The following is a 20,420-nucleotide window of genomic DNA, read 5'->3' as shown; positions in this document are numbered from 1 at the left end:
TAGGTCAGCCTGGTCTACAGAGGGAGTCCCAAGACAGCCAGAGTTACACAGAGAAACCCTGCCTCAAAAAACAAAAGGCATAGAAAAAAAAAGCTGCAGAATATGAACATCTGGGAGGGAAATCATTAAAGAACTCAGTGCATACATCCTGTGAAACATCAGGAGCCACTGAAGAAGACTGAGACAAGGCAAGTAGGCACCATCAGGAAGGAGCGTGACCCGCTGCTGACCATTAGCAAGTCCTGGAACTCTGTATCTCAAAGCAGTAAAAAGACACTGACTATGGAGATGCAAACAAATCTAACTAAACTGAATACATACTTGCACATGTATAAACACAAATCCAGTCATTTTCACACCTCTGCACACATGAATTCACAGGTTCTGCTCAGAAGGGCAAGTCACATAGCTCCACACCAAAGTCTTGGAGAGGAAATGGGCAAGGTACATTTGTGATGGCCTGAATATGCTTCGCCCAGGGGAAATGGCAGTATTAGGAGGTATGGCCTTATCGGAATCCTTGTTAGAGGAAGTGTGTCACTTTGGAGGTGGGGCCTTGAGGTCTCACATACATGCTCAGGTCTGACCAGTATGATTCAGACCCTCCTGCTGGCTGCATCCTTGTTGTCTTTGGATCAAGATGTAGAAATCTCAGCAACTCCATCAAGACTGCCTGCACAATGCATGCTTCCTACCATGATGATGATGGCCTGAACTTCAGAAACTATAAGTCAGCCCCAATTAAATGCTTGCCTGTATCAGTTGCCTTGGTTAATGTGTCTCTTCATAGCAATAAAACCCAAACTAAGACGTGTATGCATGTTTATGTATATCTATGTGTATTTGTATGTGAATTTATGCCTTACTTTTTTCTTGCCATGATCATTTCTTTGACTGTGAATTAATAATTGAAGATATGATAATAATTATTATTATAATTAATAAATAAGGATATAAAATAAAGTAACTAATGATAGAGGGCAATCCCACCCATCAGTGAAAAAAGAACAGAAGGCCCAGAATGAACCTGTTTGTCTATGGCCATGGTTCAGTATGACCATGCTGAAAGGTGACGGACTTGTAAGACGTGCATTGGGACAACCATTACTCTTGTCCACTCTTTGGCAGTCTGGAATATGATGTCTCTCTAACATGTTCTTCTAGAAATCGAACTTCTACAGAAGTGCCATGAGCTGATGCAGCCGGAGGCTCACTCATCAGACCTAGCACCTGTTAAGGTTTGATCTGTTGTTATGCATTGTAATACTAAACTCTATACCTGAAGGTCTAGGCCTACAGTGACTTATGTTTATAAGCTTTTGTTGTGCAAACCTTGTTGGCTACAGCCAATTATTGGTGGGATTAGAGGTATAAGGGTTTGGAATGACCTAGTTGGGGGAGAGAGAGACCAGAGAAGGAAGAAGAAGAAGAGGGAGAGAAGAAGCTGCCATGAAAGAAAATGGACCATGAACACATAGCCAGGAGAAACAGCAAGTATCTGGGCTACACCACTGGGGAAGTAGCCAGGCCAGCAGTTAGAAGAGTAGATTAGGGGTTACCCCCCAGTAGTTGTCAAAGCCAATATTATTTAACCAATGGTTTTAAATCAAGGAACAAGGTTTGCACAATAAAAGCTTATAAACATGAGAAGTCACTCATGGCCTAGACCTCTAGGTATAGAATTCAGCAATATAATACATAGCAACCGGCAAACCTCAACAAGCATCCTGTGTGGTTGAACTTACAGCTAAATGAGACTCTTTCCTTTGTGAGTCCTCAGTCTCGGGTATTTCAACACAGTAGCAAAATACAGAATAGTGCCACTGCCAGCATACGTCAATGGGGAGAGAGCAGCCTCACGACTAAGGGTCTGCACACAACCTGATATCCCACATGCAGTAACAAAGTTAGACCCCATACTAAAGTACACACTAAAACACTCATTTAATACAGACTGGCAATCTAAAAGTAAGAGAACAAAAACTCTTAGAAGAAAGCAGAGGCAAATCTGAATGATTTGTTTTTGGCATAGATTCTTGGATGTGGCACCAGAAGTAAAAGCAACCAATTAAATGGATAATTGGACTTCATCAAAATTAAAGTTGTTTATCAAAAAACATTCTAAAGCAACTGAAAGGATAACCCACAAAATGGATAAATCATTTTCAAAAAATACCTAATAGATATCTAGGATATACAAGGAGCGCCTACAACTTACAATAAAAATAAAAATGGCCCAACTGAAAAGTGAGTGGTGTGGTTTGGCTCAGTGTCCCAGAAGGTCTACATGCTAAAGGCTGGTACTTAAGTGACACTACTGGGAGGTGGTGGAATCTTTCGACAGTGGAGTCCAATAGAAGGTCCTTAAGTCACTGATGTGTGCCCTCACAGGAATTGAGGCATCCCATTCTGTTCTCTCCTTCCTTCCTGTCTTATGAATTGAACCATATGTTCTGGCACATGTTCCCATGATGCACCACTCTTATCAGTGCCCAGAGCAATGAGACCAGCAGTCATGGAGCAGACTCATGAGCCAGGGTAGTCTCCTGATGCCTTAACTTATTTAGCCACAATAACCCAATGCTAATACCATGGACAAAAGATATGAACAGAAAGTTGTCTAACAAAAATAGACAGAAGAACAAGAGCAGACGTTTAATATCACCAGTCAATACAGAGATACAAAATCAAAGCATTGCTGAGAGAACACTTCACATCCATCAGAGCAGCTGCCATCCACATGTCACACATTAGGTGCCTGCAAAGCTACAGAGATCAGAAGCCTCATACAATGTGGGGCATAACACAGTATAGACAGGACTAGGAAGAGTCTGGAAGGTTCTCCAGAGGTTAAACCGAGTTACTCAAATGATCCAGCAGTTCTAACAATCAGCTCAAGCCAAAAAGCAAGGAAGCGCGCCCACACATGCCTCTACACTAATGTTCACAACAGCTTATCCAGAGTGGCCGAAAAGAGAGCTCCAGGTGTTCAACTAATGCATGAATAAGTAAAATAAAAACATCTATACAATGAAGTACTATTGAATAATAAAAAAGAATGAAATACTGATGCCTACCATAACATGGACAATCCCAGAAAACATGCTAAGTGAAAGAAGCTATACATAGACATCCAAAGCTTTGCATAACATAGACCTATGTGATCCATCCATCCAGGAACATCTCCAGACACAAACACAATTATCAGCAGCTTGGGGCGAGGAATAAGTTGTACATCATGTTAATCATATTTCATGGGGGGAGGGGGAGAGAGAGAGAGCGCAAACATGAATAGCCCAGTGGCCACTGCCTTGCCTAGTGGGAATGAATGAGAGCTAGGATTTAAAGACGAAGAAGGAATGTGAGTCCCACATTACTGGAAGAACATGGGTAAAGGAGAAGGGAAGAGAACCCGCTAAGAAGGTAACACACTAGTGTGTGGATACTAAAATCCTGAGATCAGAAAAGGGAAAGAGCCTTCTCTGAGCTATAGCAACTGAACACAACTGGGAAAGTGACAGTTAGCTTCAGAGCAAGAAAGAGCAGTCACATTCTGAGATTAAGGCAGGATAGGGTACACTGAGTAAAATATTCCTGAAGGGAGTCTCCGAGGTGTGAACATAACAAGATGGAAAGAGAATGTGGCCATCCTACCACTGTGCAGGAAACAGCTCCTGAAAGTTAACTTTTAAGTTTTCAGAATATTAGCAAACTTGACTGACTTCATGATAGTCATTTGAAATTGACCTGGAGGGAGTATTTCCACTACAGAAATTCAGAAATCAGCAAACACTACCCATTGGGCTCTTTCTGGAGGGGAGAGTGGGGAGTAGATCAGGGTAAGAGGTCAACCCTGACTCTAGGACAAGAGGAAGTCAAGGTTGAGGGCTGCCACGGGTGAGTCACAGGCTCTGATTTGCCAGCCCTGGCATCAACAGAACCACACTGCCTGTTGAATGAAGGGTTAAGGAAAACATTGGCACAGTTCTTGTTGGCGGTAAGAAATTTGTAATATTTTTTAATGTTGCTACAAAATACAGCAAGTAATATTTTTAATCAACAAATACACACACACAGTAGTCATGCGAGAATAAACACCATCTGGGCAATGCTCCCTGCACCAACAGAACCAGAACAGAGGCCTCCAAAGTCAGACAGGGCTGAGTGCTCGGTGCCACTAGCCCTCTGGCCACTGTACCACCAGAGTTAGACAGAAAGTGTCCCGTGTGACCAGCAGAGAGCTGTGGCAAGGGACAAGCAACAAGGGACAAGGATCTCTTCTTATATCTGTACTTTCCTGACCTAAGACAGAAGCATGCTCAGGCTGCTGGCTTCACTACAGCCTAGGAGAAAAGTGTGTAGTCAGCTCCAGCCAGGTCTGAATTCCAGCTAAGCTCCTAACTAGCTGCATGACATTGGGCAGGGGCCTTCTTATCTCTAACTCAGTTTCCTCATCTGTGATATGGAAATAATTAATAGTAGTGACTTCAGGGCTTCACTGAGGTAAACTGCAGAAAGCAGTTGCACAAAGAAAACCATAAATGTTAGCTATTCAGAATGACTGGTACACACCAGACCAACATGGGTTATAATTCAGGCCACACACATGCCAAGTGCACACAGGTAAGTAAGAGGATCATCGAACAAAGGGACTATGAAAGTGGTGTACCCAGGCTCTACTGACCTTGTGCAAGTCTTTTCCCACAGTGCCCAGAATTCACACACAATGATGGTGGGTTCTACTTAATGCAACTTCCCGGTCTGATACCATCCAAGTGTGAAACCTGGACCTGAACTCATGCTATCATAGCAGGGGACCCTAAGGAGAAAGGGTCTTTTCCTGACACTGTAGCATGCTAGGCTGACACTTCCAAAATTCCCCAGAGTGAGGTAAAGTCCAAGAAGGGCCTCTTTCCTACTTTCTCCAGTCACTCATAAAGAACTGTGCAGATAGTTACATAGTCTGGTCAAATCACGTGGCCATGCCATGAAAGGAAGCTGTGGGGAGCCAGTGCTGCTTTACCAAATGAAGTATCCAATAGAAGAACTGTTGACAGATGAGCTGCATCCTCTAATCCAGTTAAAGATCAGAGTCAAATGAAGTATAGCGTATGCATTAACGTGCCAGGGAGCAAATGCTTGGCGCTCATCACACCCACCTCCTAGTCCTGGTAATCAAGGTGCAAAGTGCATGAAGAAGCCACCCCAGCACAGAACAGATCACTTGAATTCTGGGTCCATGTTCTAAACTGTGTTCCTCTGTCCTGGAGCAATGGAGTATTTGTTCTCAAGAGCAAGAAGACATGTGCTCTCCATGCAACTCTCTCTATGACCCTCAGACACTAGAACAGCCTCTGAAGGCTCACACAGGCAACAGGGCAGAAATAGCTAGAGATGTCAAGACAGTTAAGAAAACAGGGAATGCAATTTAGTCCAGAGAAGGCTAAGCACAAAGAAACCTGGCACATCTCCCTGACCAAGTCCTGCCTCCACCTCCCACTCAGAGTACTCTGCCTGGTTTCTCTTCATAGAACAAGCTGACACAACGTACACTTGATTAGTTGTACACCAACCCCAAAATATAAGCCCCATTCATGACTGCTAGGATTCCACTTTGCTCTAGCTGCATCCTCCGTGCCTGAAAAAGTCCCCAGGCACATTAGAAATGCTGAAACACTTGTTAAATTAAGTATGTAGTAAAGGTTCATGTACATAACACTACATGCAAGCGACAGAGTATTATCAGTCAGATTTCCATATCATGAAAAATTACCTGAGAAAATCGACTTAAACGGAAGAAATGCTTATTCTGATTCCTGGCTTCATTCAGCACATGGGCCTTGGCTCTACTGCTCTGGGCCTGTTGAACTCAGTACATTCTAGCAAAGGAAGTCTATCCTAATTTAGCTTTAATGATCAAGTCATCTGAGAAAAAGTCCTAGATTGAGAAATTGCCAAGATCAGATTGGCATGTGGACATGTCTGTGGGGTTTGTCTTAAATACTAATTATTTGGAGAGCCCAGCCCACTGTGAGCAGCATTATTCCTAAACATGTGGTCCTGGGCTATCTAAGAAAGCTTGCTAACACTGAGTCTATGAGCAAGTCAGCAAGTAATATTCATCTACAGTTTCTGCTTCAGGTACCTGCTTTAATTTCCTGCCCTGACTTCCTTAATAATGAACTGAGACTTGGAAGTGTCTGTTGCTTAAGATCAGTATTTTATCACAACAGAAGGAAAGCTAGGGCAAAGCCTATTCACTTCCAGAGCATCTGAGAAGCAATGACCAAGGAGCGAGGTACCAACAACCCCTTCAGAGGCATACTTCCAATGACCTACATTCCTTTCTCAGAGAATTTACACACCTTAAAGCTCCACCTCCCAGTCCTACCAAAGACTGTGGAAGCAAGCTTTCAGCTCATAGCCTTGGAGGCAACATTCAAACCAGAGAAGCCAAGTTCTTTAGCTTCAACTTCTCAGCAAGCTTGTCATCAGACAGGTGAAAAGGACAGACAGAACATACAGAAACACAAGCAGTTCAGCTAAGTGCTCCAGCCCCTAAAGAGAGACTAAATGAGGCCTTGAATACATCCCATATACCGGAAGAACAAAAATATGCTTTGTAGTCAGGGGTCGGGTAGAGAGTGGCCTGCCAGAGTTGGGAATGGCACAAACAAATACCCACAAAAATACAGAGGTCCTGAAGTTCAGTCACAAAGAGCACAATGGGTTTATCAAAAATTAAGGTGCAGAGGGTTGCTGGGCTCCACCTGATGAGGCTTCCAAATGACGAGAAGCTAGAGTTTATTCTGCCATCAACTAGAACCACTGTAGCTTCTGAAAAGGTCCAGCCAGGATTTTCTCTGCTCAAGAGTAGCAAAGGAGAAAGGGGGCTTGAGAAAATGAGAGTACGGAGAAAGTGTGAGGACACAGGGGTGCACAGGAGAGGCTGAGATGTGCACTGGCTGGTCGGTGGACAGAAGGGGTGGACACTGAAGACACAAAGGAAGAGAAATTAGTTAAGACCTGTCTGAAGCACAGAGAGGTGAGAGCAATTCACAGAACACATCTCACTGCACAAGCTGAAGGGAAGAGCACATTGTATAGAAGTTTGAGGAAAGTCGGAAAGGATTCATGAGAAATTGTGAACAGTTGGCATTTAAAAATAAGATGTATTCTGCAAGAAAAAAGTCATAAAGCAATGGAGGAGAGAAAAGATGACAGTGAGACTCCCAGCCTGGCTTGCTGTAAAGGAGGAGGTGTCATGGCTGAGCCAAGAACAGCCGATGTGTGAAGTGTTCCGAATGCACCCCAGTAGCTCTGACCCTCTGCCACTCCAGAAGCAAAACTGGTTGAACATAGGGGAAGAAGTCATGGAAGGACCCTGTGAGAGAGTACAGAGGCAGACTGGAAGGAGGAGGTCATTTCTCAAACTCCAGAAGAGGGCAACATTATGGCTATCGTTGGTTGTCAACATGACTGCATCTGAAGCTAACACTCCAAAATGGAGGATATACCTGTGAGGAGTTTTGCTTAATCTGAAATAGAAAGATCCTCTTTTAATCCAGATCTTTGAAGTAGGAAGAGCCACCTTTAACTCAGATCTTGAGACAGAAAGACATACCTTTAATTCAAATCTTTAATCCAGATCTAATCTGAGCCACACCTTCTACTAGAAGAACATGGAAGGAAGCAAGCTTTGGCTCGTTGCCTGCTTGCCCTCTCCTTGCTAGCAAGTCCATTCCTTCACTGGCATTAGAGCCTACTTCTTTGGGATTCCAGTATATACTAAAGACCAGCTGAGACACACCCAGCCTCATAGACTGAACAACTACTGGACTCTTAAAACTTTCTGTTCACAACCAGCCCTTGTTGGGTTAGCTGGACCACAGCATGTAAATCAATCTAAAAAATCCCTTTCTCTCTCTGTGACTTTAGAGCAGTGGTTCTCAACCTTCCTAATGTTGTGACCCTTTAATAATATAGCTCCTCATGTTGTGTGGCCCTCAACCATAAAATTATTTTGTTGCTACTTTATAACTGTAATTTTCCTGTTATGAATAATAATGTAAGTATCTGATATGAAGATGGTTTAGGCAACCCCTGTGAAAGGGTCACACAACCTCCGAAGGAGTCCCCCACAGTTTTAGAGCCTTGACTAATACAGGCGACAAAACTGGACTAGAGGCAGCACCAGACCTAAATGAAAAAGCACTGTGCATCACAGGGACTCCTGAGCACACACCACATGCAAGGCTCCAGCTAAATGTATTTCCTGTGCGTTGCTATTTTACACAAAACAGTAAGGGAGGCTAAAAAGCCAACCATGATCACAGATGTCCTAGGTGCTAAGGCCCAACCTGAACTCTGGCAATAATGTCGACACCTGTACAAAGGAAGGTAGAACATGGTGCTCCTGGAGGTGGACAAACCATGTTATGCAAGGGCTAGCTCAGGAATTTTCAGCCACATTACCTCCACTGATGGGCTTTACAGAGCTCAGCAAGCTGTCAGTATGAACGTTAGTGCATTTCTTAGCCTCACAAATCTCACTGTATAGACACAGCTAAGAGCTAACAGTGTGGAGGCAGTTTTGTCACTTCATGAAATAGGTAAGATATTAGCTCCCTTACAGACAGGAGAGGTGTCACCACAGTCACTAGAGATAAGAAGTAGCTAGCAGGCCATCCAGGCCTATGTGAACATGTTCTGCCCATGCAGTACCATGTTTTCTAAGGTCTCCCTGAGTGCAGGCACTGTGCAAGCCCAGGACAACTAGAAAACCAAATCTGTTCTATGCTCTCTCCTTGCCTAGGTCCATAGCTCCTGTGGGCAAGGGCACAGGCTCAGCCCTGCATCAAGGCAATATCAACTAGATGATCTCTAAAGGAAGCGGTTTTACGTGACATCTCATTGGGTGATGCTCCTAGGACCCAGACACCCCAATCCTTGAAGAGGCACTGCCTATTCCTGTAGCACTTAAGATTTCTCTACTAGCTGGGGCTGTTGCCTTGGAGACAGCGTTCCTTGTCCTTCAACTTCTTATGGGCTGAAATTAGACCCACCGGCTGCTCAGCACAGATGTAAATCCCAGAATGTCAGGACAAGAAAAGCCCTCGGGGACCTCCAACACCAAGCACGGCACACGACACCAAGTGCAGCACTCATAAGTGTCTACTGGGGCCAGGTAGGTGACAGAAGCAAACAAAACAGGCATATCAAAGAAAAACAAATCATGTAAGGCTCTGTGGTGGGAAGAGTGCTGAGGGCAAAAGGGGGACAACTGACTTGTCGCTCACACAAAGTGCTGCCATACGGAAAGACACCAGACTGTCAATAGGTTTTTTTCCCCCTTCCAAAAAATGCTAAGAATCAAATTATGTAAAGCCTCCCAATTTTTAATTGGTAGCAATTAATTCAAACCTATTAATAACATAAAGTTTCTGGGCTCACAGTTGGGGGCAAGAAAACCAGCCAATGTCTTCAAATTCTATCCAGCTAGTATCACACAAATCTGTAGCAGGCACTGTGCCATATCCAAGTGACTCCTGCTCACCAGACAGAAATAAAGGGACAAGTAAGAGCAATTCTGGCTCAGGGCAGGAAGCAGTAGGAAGCTAGTAGGTCTGCAGGTGCCACCGAGGAAGGCTCCTTCAGAGGGCAGTCCCTTTGCAGTGTCCAAAGGAAGAAGGAGATTCAGCCAATCAAAGAGAGAAAAGAAACAATCCAGAGGGCAGAGCCAAAGGCCAGCCAGGGACTAGCGCAGAGCACAGCAGCAGCAGAGTGCTGTCTGCAGGCCAGCTGGATGAAAGTGTGCCAGCACATGGGGCTCCCAGGAAGCCTGGCACAGCAATAGCCTTTAAGCCAGCAGCAGAATTCAACTGTGACACAATCAGCCCTGACTCTGAACAGAATCTCTGACAGAAGAAAAGGAAACAGGCTGCTTCTGAGAGGAGGACAGACCAGGGCACAGGGATGAAGTTTCTTGACCTGCCTCCTTTGAACCTGAGTTTTATGACCATTTGCCAGAAAACCAGCCCAAAAGTCAGATGAAGAAGGGAGGTGTGGACCTGAACTGAGGGGGAAGTAATAAGAAGAGGCCTGGAGACGTGGTTCAGGGGAGCTTGCCTAGCAGGCACAGGCCTTTGACCCATCCCTGGTACAGGCAGCTGGGGAAGAATAGTAAAGACAAAAGGACAATGAAACAGAAACTGCTGGAAAGACTTGTCACTAAAAGTTGAAAAAAATGAAGGAGACTGCTGACTTTATAGATGACAGACAGGAGGGCAGAGCCATTAATCTAAGAAATGGGTCCTTTCTAAGGGAGGTAAGGACGAGTGCAGGCAGATCCCATGTGGACAGTGAATGAGATGGACACACAGCACATGTGCTGTGCAAGGGGACATGAACAGGCCATTTGTAACAGCTTTGGGCTGGAAACTCAAGACTCCAAATGTTATCAGCTAACGAATGAAGACAACAAAGAATGACTGGGGTCAGGGTACAAGAGGGGCAGAAGACTGAACAAGAAAATATCCTGAACCTTCTGTCAGACCCAGGCAAAGAGCAGTATCCTAAATACCTTTCTGACCAAAAGCAACTGGGAAGGAAAGGGCTTATTACAAATCACAGGGCAGGAACTCGGGCAGGAGCAAAGGGAAAACCATGAAGGAAAGCTGCTTACTAGCCTGATCAAGGCTCAAGCTCAACTGCCGGTCCTGTACAGCCCAGGGCCACTTGCCTGCGGATACTACTGCTCACAGCATCACAACCCTACAATAGGTAGCGAGCCAGAAAATACCTGGTCAGGTCAACTTGATGAAAGTAATTCTTCAGTTGAAGTTCTCTCTTCCTGACAACCAAAACTAGGCACCACATACATAAACTGCAGTTTTCATCCTAGACCCAGAAATACTAAGAAAAAGCAGAGCTCTGCCTGCCAAAAAACAGGACTTGACATCTTCAAGGATCAAGGATGCCTCCAGAGTGACACTTTTCCTTCCCAAATGAAGGCATCAGCCTTCCAACAGCCATCCCTATATCGACACTGTTTTGGGGGTTCTGTGCCACAGTTAAAGGGTACTGCAGAATTTCATCTTACAAGAAGGTAGCACCCCAACTCAGAAGGTCAGATGGAAGTCCCTGCATCTCTCTGTGCTGTTTAAACACTACTGCTGGCTATAAAGGGGTCAAAATCGGGAAAAGTATCTCAAACTGCATGCACAGTCCTTGGCTGCCATCTCACAAACCGTCAGTCAGGGAACCGGGAGCAAGGGGAATGGAGGGTGCCAAAGGGAAGGCTGGGCCTTCAAATCCTCTGTCTCCTCAGCTGAGAAGGAACAGAAAGGCCTAAAATGTTCCAATTCCCATTAGAGCTTGCTCTGCTTTGTCCTCTAAAACCTAAACCATCCACAAGATGGGACTAGTGTCAGAGCATTGGTCAGGACTGCACGTGGGAAGCACTTAGCCCAGGCAGTGTGCACTCAGGGACTATGTGCTGCTGGACTCTAAATCCAAACTCCAAAAGTGGAAGAGAAGCTAGCTGCCTGTCTCCTGGCTTTCTAAGTTGGCATTTTGTGGCTCCATCAAACTATACTCACCTTTACAGCTGAAGAACACTGGAGGGGACCTGTGCTCAAGGTCTTATGTGCACCTGTGCTTAAATGGTGCATGAAAATGATACATCCCGTCTGCCCCTCTCCAGGAGCAAGGCCATTGTTCAGGTTTTCTGAGATCACTGGTTTGTCTCTGACTTTAAGCAAGTCGAACTAAAATAAAGGATGCAACCAGAGAGCGGACATGGTAGACTGGACAGGATCCTAAGCAGAGTAATATCTAACAAGAGCAAAAGAAAGTCAGGGAACAGGACAGTGTGATGTTATACAACATGATACACAGCACTAATGTGCATCATCTGAGGAGGCCAGTGCAACACTGGTTGATGTTAGCATGGGAGAAAGGAGTCTGCTGCACGAATATGAAACAAGTCCATAAAGCTTTGGAAAGATATGAATCTCCAACTCAGCTGCCACAGTGTCAGCTTGGATAAAAGGGCTGTCGACTCCTTAAGCCAAGTCTGGAATCTAAAATGTACAGCATGATAAACTAGACATTCCAATTTTTAAAAGTTAATTTTTGTACTCTTAGAATTTCCAAGAGAAAAACAGTAAACAAGAGCTGGAAGGGAGGGGTGACAGATGATTGAAAGGTAAGGCCATCAAGCCCTAAAGGAAGCCTACAACACGACCTGTAGCTAACACGCTTAGTGAGGAAAGATTCAGTGCTTTCTCCATGCGATCAGGCAAGGACATTACTCTTACCACTTCCATTCAGCATACACTACTGAGTCTAGCCAATGGAATAAGAAAAGAAAAAGAGGGTTGGCAACATGGCTCTGAGGATAAAAGAACTTGGCATACAAACCTGATGGCCTGAGTTCAATTCCCAGAACACAAACTAAAAGTTGCACAAACCACTAGGATAAAGGGACTAAACAGTCTGCGAGATCAATATTCAATAATCAACCACATACAAGCAAAGGCAGAACTAAGATAAAATTAAGAAAATAATTTCACTCACAATATACCAAAAGAACAAAACCTTTGGATTACACTGAAGAAAAGAAGCACACTTCTATGCACTCAAAGCAAAAAGGTGTTGTAGAGGAAAATGAGACTCCCCTCCTACTGGAGAACTCAGATCCATAGGCAGTGCCACTGTCAAACAAGCAACATGGGGACTGGGGAGATGGCTCAGTAGATGAAGCACTTGCCCCTCAAGTAGGGCTGGTGTTCGGAACCCCAGGAGCCAGGTAAAAGGCAATAAAAGGTGGGGCCACCTGTATTCCCAGCAGAGACAGGGGAGTCGGGGTAAAGTGACTGGCTAGACTAGCTAGAAACAGCAAGCTCCAGGTTCACAGTGAGACTCTGAGAGGAAAGGAAAATGGAGAGCAAGGGCCCAAAGCCAATTTTGAGCCTCTACAAGCTCATGCACACATGTACATGCCATTCACACACAAATGTGCATATGTATGTACACCACATACATCCACATGCAAAATAAAACCAGTAATTTCCCAAAATAGAGTGCAGATTGAATCCCAACAGGCTTTTTATAAAATTCAATAAATTAATCCTAAAATGTACATAGAAATGAAAAGGGTTCAAGACAATCTTGAAGAACAAGGTCAGAGTTTGTGCACTGCCAACTTCTGAAAGTACAGAACTGAAGCAATTTGGAGAGTGTAGTCCAGGCCCAAAGGCAGACACAGGGACCAATGGAAAGAACTGAGCACCCAGATATAACCTTGTGTTCACTCAATGCATTTTATGAAGGCAATACGGTAACTCAGTGAGAAAAACAAGCCCTCTTAATAAACAGTACCAAAAAAAGGTATCTCCTTGGGGAGGGGGGGAGCTGTATTTCTCAGAATTTGGCAAACATTATTAAGTGAAGTCCAGCCAACCACTTGACCTCCTAATCAGATTTTCAGTGGGACATAGCTTCAGCCATGCATGATGGCAAAACTAGGCAGTTAAGACAAAGACTTTTTGATATACAAAACCCAAGTATTTACTATGTCCTTCCTAGGATGATTCTGTCAATCCCGATTTAAAAAGTGCTGTGATATACACCATACACAAAAACTAACCCATATGATAGACCCAAACAGCAAAAACTGTAAGTCCTAAGAAGGAAAACAAAAGACATTTTTATGACTTTAAAGCAGGCAAAGTTTTCCTAGATATAACACCAAAGGTACAATCAGTATTTTTTGAAGTTTAAAACTGCAAACACTTGCACTTCAAAAACTGTTATAAAAACAGGAGCAAGCCACATATTGGAAGAGAATGGTTTCAAATTAGAATATAAGAAAGGGTTTGGATCTAGCAAAATCAAAACATTACTCAATGTTAAAAAAGACAACCAAATTAAAATGCAAAAAGGTCTGAATAAACATTTTACCAAACAAAGTATGTGGGTAGCAAAAAAGCCCATGAAAGATGCCCCCGAGACTTCCTGGAGAAACAAGTTCAAATCACCATCTAAATGCTATCGCTCAGCACTAGAGTCACTGCAGTCAAAGCAAACAGCAAGAACAAGTCTGGGAAGGACGTGAACAACATTCAAGTGTGGCTGGTGAAACCAGAAAACGGGCTATCTTGAGGAACAAATGAAGCTTCTCCAATGTTAAAGTTAAACATATAAGAATGACCCTGAAAATAGACTATTGAGTTTCTATCCATACAAAAAGACAACATATGTGGGAGGACAGGGAAAAAAATAAGAAATGTCTGCAGCAGCCTTATTCGTTATAGCTTAGAATGGAAACAATACAAATGCCCACCAACTGGAGAAACAAATACACCATTAATCCACACAACACAGTAGATTCAGCAACTAAAACTTTCATACGACAGGCAAACACCCCTACCAACAGAGCAATGCCAAAATGGTTCAACACGGGCTGGAAAGATAGCTCATTAGTTAAGAGCACTGACTGCTCTTTTGGACCTGGGTTCAATTCCCAACTCCCACATCGGTGGCTGACAACAGTACATAATTCCAGTCCCATCAGATCTGACATCATTTTCTGGCCTTTGTGGGCACTATGTGTATGTAGCACACAGATGTACATTCAGGCAAAATAATCACACACATAAAATAAAAAAGAAAAAGGAAAAAAGGAACTTTAGCATGCTAGGTGTGGCTTAGTAGTGGGGCACTTGCCCAGAATGCACAAGATGCTAGGTTCTACCTCCACACTGCACAAAGAATTACACTAAGCAAAAGAAGCCAGGTTTGCAAGATACACAAATTCACCTATATGAATCATCTGAGAAAGGCAATCTTGTAGAGGAAGGAGGAATATGGTTACCCAGGTTTGGGGTCGGCAATAGGAAGTGTCTTAGGAACAAGATAGCTCTCACATCTTGTAAATGTTCTATAAGTAGATTAGGTGACAGTTGCTCAGTTCTGTACATTTACTTTTTAAAAAAAAAGTGGTAAATTTATATTTAAAATATGTCTCAATACAGTTTTATTTAAAATGAAAAAAAAATTGACCACCCAACTGCTACTGTCTAGGGATCTGCACTGTGGCCTCCAGACTAATGCGTTCACAGCCTTGCCTGGCATCCAGAGCCCAGGTTGACCCCGCCACATGGCAAACCTTAAGTATCCTTACCCTTGTGGAGGCCAATCATCTTAATGTTGCTTCAGAGTCAGAGCTTGAACCAAAACGTCCACTAATTAACTATGTGACATCTGACCTCTAAGATGGATGAGGGCGATGACACTGCACAAGGTCAGCATGTGCAGAACCTGAAGAAATGTCCTTAATACACTTGGTACAGCACTTAGCACAGTAGACATACGTATTTTTTCCTAAGGGTAGCTCAGCTCAGGTTATACATACCAGAGAGGCATTTTCTTACCAACTCACTTCAAAGACATCTAAAGCCTACTACTTTTGCATGCTTTTAATTCTTCCTCAGAACCTGCAGCTTTCTTTTTTCCTTTTTGTTTTCTTTCCGGTCTCCAAGATGGCAGAGAGCCTGGCTTTGTTCCCATCTCTGTAGGACCAGACCAGTATCAGGTAAATAGCACACTGGCAGCTTGCTGAGCCCAGGCAGTACACTGGCAAGCAGCCTCCCTGGCATGTGAATGTTGATTGTCTCTTGTGTATCGGACACATCTGTCATCATATTTCCCTTCCCCAGTGGTCCAGAACTCCACACAGGAGCAATGAGTAAGGATAAAGCTGATCTAGCCAGAAGGATGGAGTGAGCCTGGAATAAGCGTAGGCAGCCAGCGCCATGCTAGGTTCCCAAAGTGTGTGGCAAAATAAGAGGTAAATCGATGAAAAGGGAGTGGTTTGGGAACTTCAAGGGATCTGGATTTCAACAATCAACCAAGCTCAGCTGAATGATGAGGAAGGCTGCTTATACAGGGTGGAAAAGAGAAAAATAGACATTTATAAGATATTGTTGCCTTCTCTTAGGAGACCATGAGGGTCAATGTACTGGCTGAAACAATCTTTATGTATTTTGTGCATGCTTGCTCTGAAATCAGGAGTTGAATATAATTGCAGCATTTTGCATCAATTAAATTTCTTTTACTTTCCACAGAATTAGGGCTTGAACTCACTATGTAAATTTATGCAAATTCTCACACAAATGAGCAAGGCCCTAACACTTAATTTTAAGGAAACGAGAGCGCTGGGATCAGGCCCCAGGGATTAAATACAAGTGGTCTCTAAGAATATTTAATTTTCTCTGAAGGAACCAGGGCAGATATTCTTTTGGAATCTTCTATCTCTTATGGCTTCTCATGTGTTCAGTAGGGCAACTACTTTATTGATCTGATTTTTTAAAAATATTTATTTATTTATACTGATCTCTCTGAAGACCAGAAGAACTCTTAAGTCCTCAAGTAATTACTAATAACAGACCCTCCCTACCAAAATATTTACCGTTATGTTTTCTTCCATCTTCCTCTTTAAAACCAGGCACACTAGACATGTTTTCCCAACATTGGACCAACCACCCCACTGACTACCTCTGGACAAGCCATTATTCTCTCAGATCAACTAGAAAAGAAAGCTAACAACTACTGAAGTTCCCTCCAGTTTAACTGCCTGGTAAAACTAAGCAGAGCCTTAGCATCCCTCTCAGGCCAAGTAGAAGCAGTGTTAAAATTTCAGACTACCAAGACGTGCCCTCCGGCTGGAGGGACGTCTGATAGGTTAGTTCCAAAGGCTACTCAAGGGGTGCCTTAGGAAGTCCTTCCTGTCTCTGAACTTGACTTTCCATCTTTAAATAGTTTGTACTAGAGTGTAGAAGAATGTCTCAGTGGTTTAAAATGCTACTGCTCCTCAAAAGGACTTGAGTTTGGTTCCCAGCATCCAGAACCGGCAGCTCACAATAATCTGTACCTCCAGTTTCAAGGGATTTGACATCTTTTTCCCACCCTGAGCACCTGCATGCATGTGGTACACCTACAGACAAGCAAGCAGGTACACACACACACACACACACACACACACACACACATTTTTTTTAAGGAGGGAAAAAAGTGTAAAGACTTGGTACTCTACAGAATTATTAAGAGAACTAGAAAAGTTGAGCCACCTTCAATGGTGCTTCTCTGAACCTCTGAATACTCAGGCCTGTATCCCCCTGAGATGGGAGACCCAGCAACAAATGTGGAGAATATCCTGAGCTAAAGCTCTCTTCCTAAATTCTACCCTACTCCTTACCTCTTGGCCTTTCAACAGAAACTCTCTTCCCCAGCTTACTTCTTGCCACAAGCCAGGTCAATCATTCCAGTTGGTCAGCACCTGATGTGCTGCTCATTCTGAGGCCCCCACGGAGCATTCTGCATGTCTTCTCCGTCAGTTCACATACATCTTCATCTGATCCTTGGTAGTACCCAGGGTAACCTCCCACCATCTATCTCTCCCTCCCCGTCCCCTGCCCCCTCTCTCTGCAAGTGAAACTCAAAAAACTACTCGCTCTTGTAAGGTCACACAACTAAGGAGCTTAGATGGCAAACCCTCTGAAGTCTTTTTCCGAACCTCCTCTCTAATTCACCTGGCCCCAATGCAGAGCAATTTGTTTGACTTATTTCATTGAGTCCACTCACGTCACTACTTAACAACTATTGACCAAGTACCCACTACATGTCATATGCACAGGTGTAGAAGGAGGTATAGCAAGAAGTTTAACAGACAGCTCTGGAGTTACTTTATAGTTTTAGGTCTCCTACTTGGTTACCTTGTGACCTTGGACAACATATGCCACTAACACCTCAGTTCCCCATAAGCTACAAAATGGACTAATCAGACTTTTGGTGGTATATGCCCTCCTTAATCCTAGCACTCAGGAAACAGGTAGATACGGGGTCTCGAGCTAAATATCAAGACCCTGTCTCAAAACAAAACAGAATAAGGGGTACTAACAATTCTACTTCTCATTGATCTGTTGAAAATTAAGTAATACCTGTAAAGAGCTGCCAGTCTGCAATAAAACAGGAGCTTTTACTCTCTTCAGTTCTGGTAATAAAGTCATGAATCACACAGAACATCAGCCAAGCTATCAACTAGAACTCTAATGGGAAAAGCAACGAACACAATTTGTTTCAAACTGTGCTGAATGCTGTGAAAATCATAAAAGCTGTGGCAATGGTGTGGGAAGCTGCTTGAGACTGTGGTCAAGGAAGGATTCTTGGATGACATCTGAGCTGTACCATGAAGACAGCCAGGCTAGCGATAACAGAAGAAACATCAAACACTTGGGATCTTCTGGGAAGAACAAGGAGGTTCTGAGGCAAAATAAGTATATTATGAAGATGAGGGTACAGGCCGGGGAAGGGTCCAGGACATCTTGTAAAAACAAATGAGGTTATCCCTCTTCGATGTGGTAGGGACTCACTGTAGGCTTTTAGGTGAAGGGCGGAGAAGGTATATGACCTAATAGATGGTAGCTAAAACTCTCTTTTTGCTGCCTCACGGAGAAAGGCACGTGAACAAGATTGGAAACGGGCAAAAACCTTCAAGAAGTGATGCAACACACGTAACAAAATGCACACAAGGGTGAAACCGGGTAGAGCACAGGACAAATCCGGAACTCGGAGATACAAGGCGGTGGAAACGGACTTGAGGCGGCCGGCTGCCCCCCACGTGCCACCGGCCCCCTCCATCTATCCGGTCCCCGAAAGGCGGCTCCCGTTCCCGCCCGCACACTCCAACAGCCCGCGCCCTCCCGCCGCGCCGCTCACCCGGATGCCCTGCAGCACCCGGACCCGCTCCTCCTCATCCATCTCGAAGGACACCCTTCGGGCCTCGGCGCTCTCAGCGCTGCCCATGTCAGGAGGCGGGCAAGGCGTGTGGCCACGCGAGCCGGCTCCACAGCAACCAGGATGACGCTGCTCAGCGGCCTGCGCTCGTCACTCGGGACACGGGCCAGCAATACCTCGTTCTATTGGCTGCTGAGACTGGAGCGCGTTGCTTTGTGGGATTTGTAGTCCAGCATTCTGCTTCCTAAGAGGGCGTGGCTCCCTGAGGCAGGGGTGCCTGTGAGTTGGAAAATTGGATAGAGGGCCTGCCAAACCAGCCACTGAGGCGAGGTCAAGGTTTCTTATAAATATTATCCCTGAAGCAAAGTAAAAATCGTGTTTTGAGAATAAACTACCAAGGATACTGAGGCAACTGTTAATGATCTATGTTCATGTTAGCATTCAGCAAGCATGTACTGCACCACTCCGTGTGACCTGCCTCCCTCAGCTTCAGTCTTGAAAGAAAAAAATTCCAAACACACCTGAATTTACTGTAGTGCATGGGAAACTGCACTGTAATACCACGAGATGAATTAATAAGTTATGGTAACCTCACAGATGGAGTCTTTAAGATCTAAAGGTGAGTGTAGTTCACCATGAGAAGATGGAGAGAAGACTATGCTAGGGACCAACTGTTAATCCCAAAGATGAGAGGAGAAAGACCACCAACCCAAACCATCCTGGGCAAATTAGAGCAAAGCAATTAATTAAAGTAAACTCTTTATTCTTGAATACAGGGCTGCCTCCTCCTAGAGAATGGCCTTTGAGGTGGAAAAGGTTTTCCCAGCTCAAGGGTAGGGGGTTTCCAAATCTGAGGTGTGGGAGTATGGCAGGCAAATAGAAGCAGAATATAACTAGTTGGTCTTAACAACCTCTTGTGAAACAAAAGACATGTGTCTTAGCGTTTCTATTGCTGTGAAGAGACACCATGGATAACCCTTAAAAAGGAAATCATTTACCATTGTGTGGTGGCCCATGCCTTTAATCCCAGCACTCAGGAGGCAGAGATAGGCAGATATCTGTGGATTTGAGTCCAGCCTGGTCTATAAAGAGAGTCCAGGACAGCCGGGGCTTGTTACACAGAGAAACCCTGTCTAAAAATAAACAAAAACAAAATTAAAAAAAAAAACAAGAGGAAAACATTTAATTAGGACTAGCTTATGTTTTCAGATATTTAGTCCATTACATGGGAAGCAACACACCATATAGACAGGTATAGTGCTAGAGGAGGAGCTGAGAGTTCTGCATCCTGAAAGACAGGCAGTAGGAAGTAGGATGGCTTGAGGTTCTGAGACCTCAGAAGGCATACCACCCTAGTGACACACCTCTTCCAACAAAGTCACACCCACTCCAACAAGGCCACACCTCCTAGTAGTGCCATTCTTTATGGACCAAGTATTCAAACACATGAATCTATAGGGGGCATTACTATTAAAACTACCACAACATGGTTGCAAGTGTTAGGGTCTGAGAATCACTGAAGGAAGACCCCAGACTCAAATAGGGTGTAAAGGCAAAGAACATTTATTCTGCAGAAACAACCAGCATGCATGGGTCAACCATTCATCAAAATGGTGACCAGA

General features: G+C 44.1%; 1 protein-coding gene across 1 annotated transcript in view; it reads right to left on the bottom strand.

The window, feature by feature from the left end:
• The window catches only part of Chchd6 (coiled-coil-helix-coiled-coil-helix domain containing 6), a 217,476-nt gene extending 198,542 nt beyond the window's left edge, over positions 1-18,934 (bottom strand). Inside the window, exon 1 of the mRNA XM_032906118.1 lies at positions 18,781-18,934. Within this exon, the coding sequence (XP_032762009.1) occupies positions 18,781-18,867 (87 nt within the window). The 5' untranslated portion in view covers positions 18,868-18,934. The remainder of the gene's footprint in view (positions 1-18,780) is intronic.
• Between the last annotated feature and the right edge of the window lie 1,486 nt (positions 18,935-20,420).

Source organism: Rattus rattus, chromosome 6, assembly GCF_011064425.1.
Source record: "Rattus rattus isolate New Zealand chromosome 6, Rrattus_CSIRO_v1, whole genome shotgun sequence".
In the NCBI taxonomy this organism is placed as follows: domain Eukaryota; kingdom Metazoa; phylum Chordata; class Mammalia; order Rodentia; family Muridae; genus Rattus; species Rattus rattus.
This window is presented reverse-complemented; position numbering and strand designations above follow the sequence as displayed.